This window comes from Taurulus bubalis (assembly GCF_910589615.1).
Source record: "Taurulus bubalis genome assembly, chromosome: 20".
NCBI classification, from domain to species: domain Eukaryota; kingdom Metazoa; phylum Chordata; class Actinopteri; order Perciformes; family Cottidae; genus Taurulus; species Taurulus bubalis.
The window spans coordinates 9,905,207-9,913,711 of NC_136608.1; the positions used below are offsets into that span (position 1 = coordinate 9,905,207).

An 8,505-nucleotide genomic window follows, 5' to 3' on the forward strand; every position below is an offset into this window, starting at 1 on the left:
CATTAGTGGATTCGCTCGACGAGGCAAAACAAGTCCGACAGCAGAGGAGCTTTGAAGCCAGGTACACACACACACATACACACACACACACACACACACACACACACACACACACACACACACGGGCCATGTTTCAGTGCTGTACAGGTGAAGCCCCTGTGAAGCAAGGGAACACCATAACAGCATAAAAGATTCATCACTTACAGTGCAGCCTATAGTTGGCGGACATGTGCGCGCACACACACACACACACACACTCACCCGTACACACACACCCACACACAAACAAACACACAGAGACAGACACACACACATACACACACAAAGGCTTAGTGCGCCTCAGGTCATTGTTACTGTCTGCTTTCTCTTTCATATGTTGGTGTGTGTGTGCGTGTGTGTGTGTGTGTGTGTGTGTGTGTGTGTGTGTGTGTGTGTGTGTGTGTGTGTGCGAGAGAGAGAGAGAGAGAATCTACAGAGTCATGGTAATATCCATTCAGGAAGGTGCCGGCTTTCAGGGCGACGTGTTGACACACGCCCACGTAACCTTGGCAACCAGCAATCGCTGCGGGTGCAGATGAAGCACGTTGCCGCAATTATGCAGTTAGAGCCCTCCCCTGAATGATCCAATACGGACACATTAAGTCACACAAACACACACGTGCACAAAAAGAGAGACACACACACAATGGGTCACATGACAAGTAGAATCTTAGGAGAGGTTCTCGAACAATTTAGGCAGATGACACACACACCTCTGTTTCTCTCTCTCTTCTCTAAAAATACTCTTCCTCCCTTTTCTCTGACCCATTTCTTATTTTACCCCTCTTACTTTTTCCTCTCCCTTCCCTCTCTCGCTCCTCTCTCACTCAGTGTGAATGCTAGCTTGGGCCCAGCAGGTTTTCTAGGAGGGATGACACATACACACACACACACACACACACACACACACACACACACACACACACACACACACACACACACACACACACACACAAACACACACTGTGATATGAGGCAGACAGAGGAAGACAGAAAAACAGAAAAAAATGCATGCTGTGCAAGTACACACACACACACACACACACACACACACACACACACACACACACACACACACACACACACACACACAGGCAGGTCATGCAGAGAGAGACTCAGCTACTGCTGCTGAAGAGAAAGCCTGTGGCATATAGATCCGCCTCTCTGTTTCTACATCCTCCTATTTCTTTCTTTCTCTTTCCTTTCCCTTTTCTTGTCTGTGATCATCTAGCTAGAGACATTGTACAGACATTTAAAAGTTTGCTAATAACCAACACAACACACTGTGGGTGTCACTTTTAAAGCCACATCGGTTGCGTATTATTTTCCATTTTGAACCCAACAAACATAGATTCTTGAAGGGAACTGCTGAGAGAGCCAATAATCTGTGTCCAGTTCAGTTAAACAGAACATTTGGATGTGTGTGATCCCAGCCAGTTTGTGAACCTCCTCTGTTTGTGACTCAAAGTGTTACCACAATCATTATAACGCTTGGTATTTATGTCAGGATCTCTGTTTTGAAAATAAATGCACGACACACTTTGCGCCCGAGTACCAAGGACATAGGTGTTGGCAGCACAGGGGACAGTCACGTTAACTGCTTGGTTTGTGCCCTTGATGAAGTTACAGGAAATAAGTTAAAGCAGAGAGGCACATCAAAAATAGTCACCAGGCAATTTTAGTCGATTTTAGAATCCTTGCACTTCAGAATCCAGAAGTTTAGGTTGTTTGAAATATTCAAATTGATGTTTACACCAAAGATTTGTCGGCTTTTTACAACAATAGCTATCCCTAAGGGAAGTTGCTTTTATGGCAACCTGAAATAGAAATCATGCTACGTCAAGAGTCTATAAATAATCTTTTATAGACTTGTGAAAGCTTGTAAAACCTCCAATAAATGACTTCAATAACACATACATATTTTACATTTTATAGCACATCACAGATGCTAAATTAGTTGTGATACATTTGTTGTCCTTAATCTAAAAAAGCAGCAATCTCCTCCCCCTCTACATGTTACTGTTTTGCACCGCCGCTGCATCCTGTGATCAACAAAATACAAACAATCCAGAGCATGATAACAACATGAATTGTTCTATAACACCCATTTTTCTGTAAAAAACACATGTGTATATGACTCATGTGATTACATAAGAGCACCTACTTGTGTTCTGCAAGTGTGACTGTGTCTCTGGGATTGTAAATCTGGAATATATGTTTTCTACCAATTATTGTTATTAATACATTTTGCTATGAAAATGTATTGTGACCACATTGTGGATATTATTCATGGCAATAATTTGTATTTGTGAGACAGGGAGAAACACCCGTCAACAACGTGACCCATCCATCGGTTTGAGAAAAAAAGAGACATGCAGGGAGAACGAAGCAAAAGCAAGTTTTTAGAAGAGGATCAAAAAACAGAAAGAGAAGTTCAGATGAGGAAGGTGATGACGAGGAAATATCCTTTACAGTCCTTTAAGAGATACAAAAAAAGATTAATATTTTTTACTAAAAAGACTAACTTTGAAAAATGTGATTTGTCTTACTCAGACTTGCTGGCTTCAGATACACTTTGAGATATATTTTAGTACAAAAAGAAGACTTCAATTGTAAACATGTTAGGATTGGATACTTTAATAGCCCGGGAAAATTACAGCAAGCAAAAACATTTACATTTACATTTACATATCTGACTATTGCTTTCAGACAGACTTGAAAAAAATATATTCGTAAGGAGAAGAACAGAAAGGATGAGAGGAGAGTTGCTGTCAGTTGTGCTCGGCTGCTTCTTTCCAAGTAAAAAGGCCCGTTTCTGCAGCTCCTCTCCCTCTCTGTTATCCTCACCTGATCACTGTTGCCTCTCTCTCTCTCTCTCCCTCTCTCTCTCTCTGCTACACTTCACTGGCTTCAGCAAACGGCTCCCCTGTCATATTATCTCTCTCTCTCTCTCTCTCTCTCCCTCTCTCACCCACACACACAAACACACGTGCAGACGCACGCACACACACACACACACACACACACGCACAGAGAGAGAGAGAGAGGGGGAGAGATAGGATCCTACAAAAAGTGGGAGGGAGGGAGCACAGCAACCATATAAAAAAATATACTGTTTACACACAAAAAAAACACATACACAGACATATGTTCTCTTTGTGTACACACACACACAGACCCACACACACACAGACCCACACACACAGCCCAATATAGATAAACATGTTCACACGCACACACACGCTAAGAAAGCGACTCTGGGGGTGAGAGAGGCCCACTGCAGGGGATGAAAGTTAAAACTTGGTAGAGAGTGAAATATGTTCTCACAACCTTCTCTGTTGCATTTGATCATTTAAATGCTTTGACAAGCAATTTTGAAAATATCTGCCATACACATCTATTGATATACACATATACGCTATCTCAGTATCATCAGCTGAGGGAAAAATTACTTTTCAAGTATCAAGCAATGCCAGATGTGAGACAGCTGCTGCAAAGTGATTACTTTAGTGGTTTATAAGAAATATATATACAAGTATATATATATATATATATACACACACACACACACACACACACACACACACACACACACACACACACACACACACACACACACACACACTACTCACTGACACAGTCACTCGCCTACCAAGTCAATAAAGTGAGTTTAGATAGATTTGCACTTATTTGATGTACATTATTATGTGTCAATATAATTAGCCAATGGGATGTTTTGTTTTATTGCAGATTTTCAGCCGGACAGCTCATTAAAAAAAAAAAGATTATCAAAATGTAAAGACATTTTTGGGGACGTTTTTTCAAGTGTGAAAGAGGAGGAAGACATGCTGTTTACACGAGACAAAGAACACAGTATTCTGCTCTGTAACGATCTGGAGACCCTCTACTAGTATTTCCACAACAACAACAGGAATACTACATATTCATGCCAAGTGAGCGGAGTAAAGAGGGCTCCTCCAGTCGGCTTCCCTGTGTTTCCTGTGTGGTCCGCTCAAAGGGTTAAAGCCCAAAGTGAACTGAATTGTAAGAAGTTGGTTTCCAAGGGAAACTGTTCGCACCGTTCCAGCTGAGGCGGGGCAAACCAACTGTCTGACACGGAGGGGAGAGGGGTGTCTTTATAACATTACGAATCAATGTCGCACCGTGTCACTTATTAAATATTAACACACATCTATCCGTGTATGCCCCCGTATTTACGATGCGTACAGTAACGCTATTTGTTGTTGAACATGTTTTAACATATATGATTAATACTACTTCTTGCCTCCACCCCTCCCGTACAGCTAGAGTGCTGGGGTCCCTGCCAAGTCGGTTTGAAAAGAGCAGACAAAGGCTTTGAGCCCAGGACGCCCCTCGCTCTCTCTCTCACTCTGCCTACAAAGCCAACCCGGCTCTATCTTTTCTGCTTTTCTAACATGGAAATGTTTTATGATAGGCGGCGTTAAGAGTGTTGGTTTTATTTTTTACTTTCTTATTCTGAAATGTACGACCGTCTGGATCCCCGCTCGGCCGAGAGAGGAAGGCTTTTTGTAGGTATAATACAAGGAAGCGTCGTCTGAGCGAAGGGAGCGAGAGGGGGAAGGATTGACGCTTTTTCCTCCTCTCCTCCTCCTTCTTCCTTTCGCCCCCCTCGCCTCCTCTTTTTGGCGGAGAGAGAAGTTAAGGCAGGAATAAATGCTTTTTTAGTTTTCCCCCTTTTTAATGCATTTGAATCCTACTGCGCAACGAGACGGGATCACGTGGGGTTGGAGAGAGTTGGATCGATTTTGTACATTTCAATGTGAGAAAAAGAGAGGAACAAACAACTCCTATTTATTTTTTTCGACTTCTGTGGATAACTGGTACTGTTGATACTTTTGATTAATTGCAAGAGGAGGGGAGTGGGTTCTTTTTTTTCAGCCTTGGAGGTGTGGAGTATTAATTCTTATATGCCTGGGGTTTAAAAAACAATGGAGACGCACATTTCGTGCCTCTTCCCGGAAATTTTGGCCATGATTTTCAGCTATCTGGATGTGAGGGACAAAGGCAGGGTAGCCCAAGTGTGTATCGCTTGGAGGGACGCATCCTACCACAAGTCAGTGTGGAGGGGGGTGGAGGCCAAGCTGCACCTCCGCCGGGCCAATCCCTCCCTGTTCCCCAGCCTTCAGGCCAGGGGCATCCGGAGGGTCCAGATCCTGTCCTTGCGTCGCAGCTTGAGCTATGTGATCCAGGGAATGCCAAACATCGAGTCCCTCAATTTGTCCGGCTGCTACAACCTCACGGATAACGGGCTGGGTCATGCATTTGTTCAGGAGATCCCATCACTGAGGGTGCTGAACCTGAGTCTGTGCAAGCAGATCACAGACTCCAGCCTCGGCCGGATAGCCCAGTATCTGAAGAACCTGGAGGTGCTGGAGCTCGGTGGTTGCAGCAACATCACCAACACCGGGCTCTTGTTGATAGCCTGGGGCCTCCACAGGCTCAAGAGCCTCAATCTGAGGTCCTGCAGGCACGTCTCGGACGTGGGGATTGGACACTTGGCGGGCATGACCCGCAGCGCGGCGGAGGGCTGTTTGAACCTGGAGTACCTGACTCTCCAGGACTGTCAGAAACTGACGGACCTGTCACTCAAGCACATTTCCAAGGGGCTGACCAAGCTCCGGGTACTGAACCTGAGCTTCTGCGGGGGCATCTCAGATGCAGGGATGATCCACCTCTCCCACATGGCCTCCCTGTGGAGTCTCAACCTACGCTCCTGCGACAACATCAGCGACACGGGGACCATGCACCTCGCCATGGGCACCCTAAGGCTCTCCGGGCTTGACGTTTCCTTCTGCGATAAGATAGGGGACCAGACCCTGGCATACATCGCCCAGGGGCTGTACCAGCTCAAGTCCCTGTCCCTGTGCTCGTGTCACATCTCTGACGATGGGATAAACCGGATGGTGAGGCAGATGCACGAGCTGAGGACCTTGAACATTGGACAGTGTGTGCGCATCACGGACAAAGGGCTGGAGCTCATAGCCGACCACCTGACCCAGCTGGCGGGCATCGACCTGTATGGATGTACCAAGATCACCAAGAGGGGACTGGAGAGGATCACGCAGCTCCCATGCCTTAAAGTGTTGAACCTGGGACTCTGGCAGATGACAGAGAGTGAGAAAGTGAGGTGATTGGAAATGTTTTGTGTTGTTGTTCTCTCTGTTTTTGGATGGGGACAGAGGAGGACACAAGGAGCAGGAGGAGGGGTATTGTTAGACAGGCGGGTAAACTTCTTTTCTTATTTAAAAAAGAGAGAAAACCTCCCTTTTCCCTTCTGTGAGGTTGTGTAAGGTGTGCTTCTCCCATGTGACCAATATTTTGTGTTCAAATGTTTTATTTTTCTCTCTGTTGGCCTTGCAGGATTACAATTAGTGTTTTATATGACTTAATATTCTGCCTGGTAGGAAGCAATTAAAACATACTTTTGCTACGAGCTCATGAAAATCCCTGCTAACAATTGCTTTGATCTCGTATTGAGTTTTAATACCTCCGAAATTTCAAATCAAATTGAAATAACTTGCAATGCTTGTTTCACACATATATATTTTAAAAATAGAGTGTCATTTGAATAACCTGCTATCTGGCACTTGCTTCCAGAAAATTCTAGAAGTGAAACTTGCATCCATCCAAAGTTGCATCCATCTTTTTAGTTTTAAAGCGAAGTGAGGTTTGAGAACTTTTATTTTTAACAGCGAGTCTGGATTTGAGACCTTTACAACTAATCTCCGCTACAGCCATCACGCCTAAAACATTTGGCTACCTCGTATGTGGTTGTTTTTAAAGGGTGTATACTGTTAAAAAAACAAAACAGAAGGAAAGCGAGAATGAGAGACTGGGAGAAAATGTGCCTAAAGGGACTGTGTCTGCCCCCTCCCCCCATCCCTCCCTCCATGAGCAGAGCTGGAGAAAGGAGACCAGGACACAATCTAACTACCTTTGTTAATTTACCCCCATAAACAGCAACAATTTCCCAGAGAGAGAGAGAGAAGGGACAGCAAGCTGTAAAATCTATTCAGATTTTAACGACGACGCTTTATGCAAAAAAAAGCAAAAAACAAAAAGATAAATCCGCTTGTGTGCAAGAGCTTTTTTTATTGTTTCTTTTCCTCATTTTTAGGGTGTAAAGTCCAACTTTCACGCCCGTTAGAGATGTGTTGTGTTCAAGCTTTGGCCAATATAAAAAAGGAGGCAAGATTATCAGCTTTTCCTTGGAATAAATACCTATAATAATACAATAGATAATATAGGAATATTAGTGCGACAATGCTAGATACAAATATGATCGGGCCGTTATTAAACACAATATACATCCATGTACGTATGTTATGGGAACGTTTAGTATTTTTTTCTGAGGGATGCTGGTGGAAATAAATGTCAGTGGATGTTGTTCAGAGTGCCGTACTTCAAATTGAAGTGATTTCTATATCTTATACCCTTTATTGATCGAAACAAATCAGGGTTCGTCTCATGGCTTTATTTTCCCACGTTAATGGCAACACAGGTCGCATTCATATTCATGTTGCTCTCACCGGTGTGTGAGAGAGAGAGAGAGGAGGGTAAGAATATCTTTTTCCCCTCCTCTTTTTCTCCATCTCTCCCTGAATAAAAATACCCCCAATCCATTTTGAGACATGCTTAGAATAAGAGGCAATCGATTATTTTTCTTTCTCCTTCTCCGTGTCGGGTTACAAGCGGACTGCGTCTCTTTACCTCCCCATCTCTCTCTTTCTTTCACACACACACACACACACACACACACACACACACACACACACACATTAACACACACACATGCACACACGGAGGCCTGTGTGTGCTCGTTTTAATGTAATGCAATGACCTGCTAGAAAAATTAATATACGGATGTGCGTCCTGCTGAAAAAGCCGTGTGTTTGAAAAATAAAAAATATGTACTGTATATTATGTGTTTGTAAAGAAGAAGAAAAATGCAGAATCCCAAAATTAAATTGTTTTATATTCTTACGGTTAAAACAATTAAAGATATTTATATAATGAACGAAAAGAGTGGTGTGGACTACTTTTGTGTAGCTGTAGCGCTTCAGTGTTGTCATGCTGTCTGTTTTGTTTTTCACTAACATTGTTCATTCCCACAAGACACTCAGTGCTGCTATGGTCTTGTTCTACAATCATGTTGTCCATAATCAGGCATATTTAATAGAATAAGGGCTTTTATTTTAATGTATTGGTAATAGCCACCCACACATGTCTGAGTATTGTCCTGAACAGTCCAGCCTTGCCTCGCAAAAGAGCTGGAAAAAAAAAAGGAAAAATCTGTTGTGTTTTATTATTTACGAGGAGATTCAAAATGGATGCTTGCCGTCTTGATTTGGCTGCAGTGCCTGTGTAATTAATTATCACCAGGGCGTTTATTATAGGAAGCTGTTCTACCCTGCTGACTTTTTT

The 8,505-nt window shown here is 43.4% G+C and overlaps 1 protein-coding gene across 1 annotated transcript; it reads left to right on the forward strand.

Annotated features, from left to right (window-relative positions):
* Window positions 1–5,009: 5,009 nt before the first annotated feature.
* On the forward strand, window positions 5,010–8,059 carry fbxl14b (F-box and leucine-rich repeat protein 14b; the record flags this gene model as incomplete). Its single annotated transcript, XM_079236195.1, has 1 exon — window positions 5,010–8,059. One exon carries the CDS (start codon window positions 5,010–5,012, stop codon window positions 6,210–6,212), a length of 1,203 nt encoding a protein of 400 aa, XP_079092321.1. The 3' UTR covers window positions 6,213–8,059.
* Window positions 8,060–8,505: the final 446 nt, after the last annotated feature.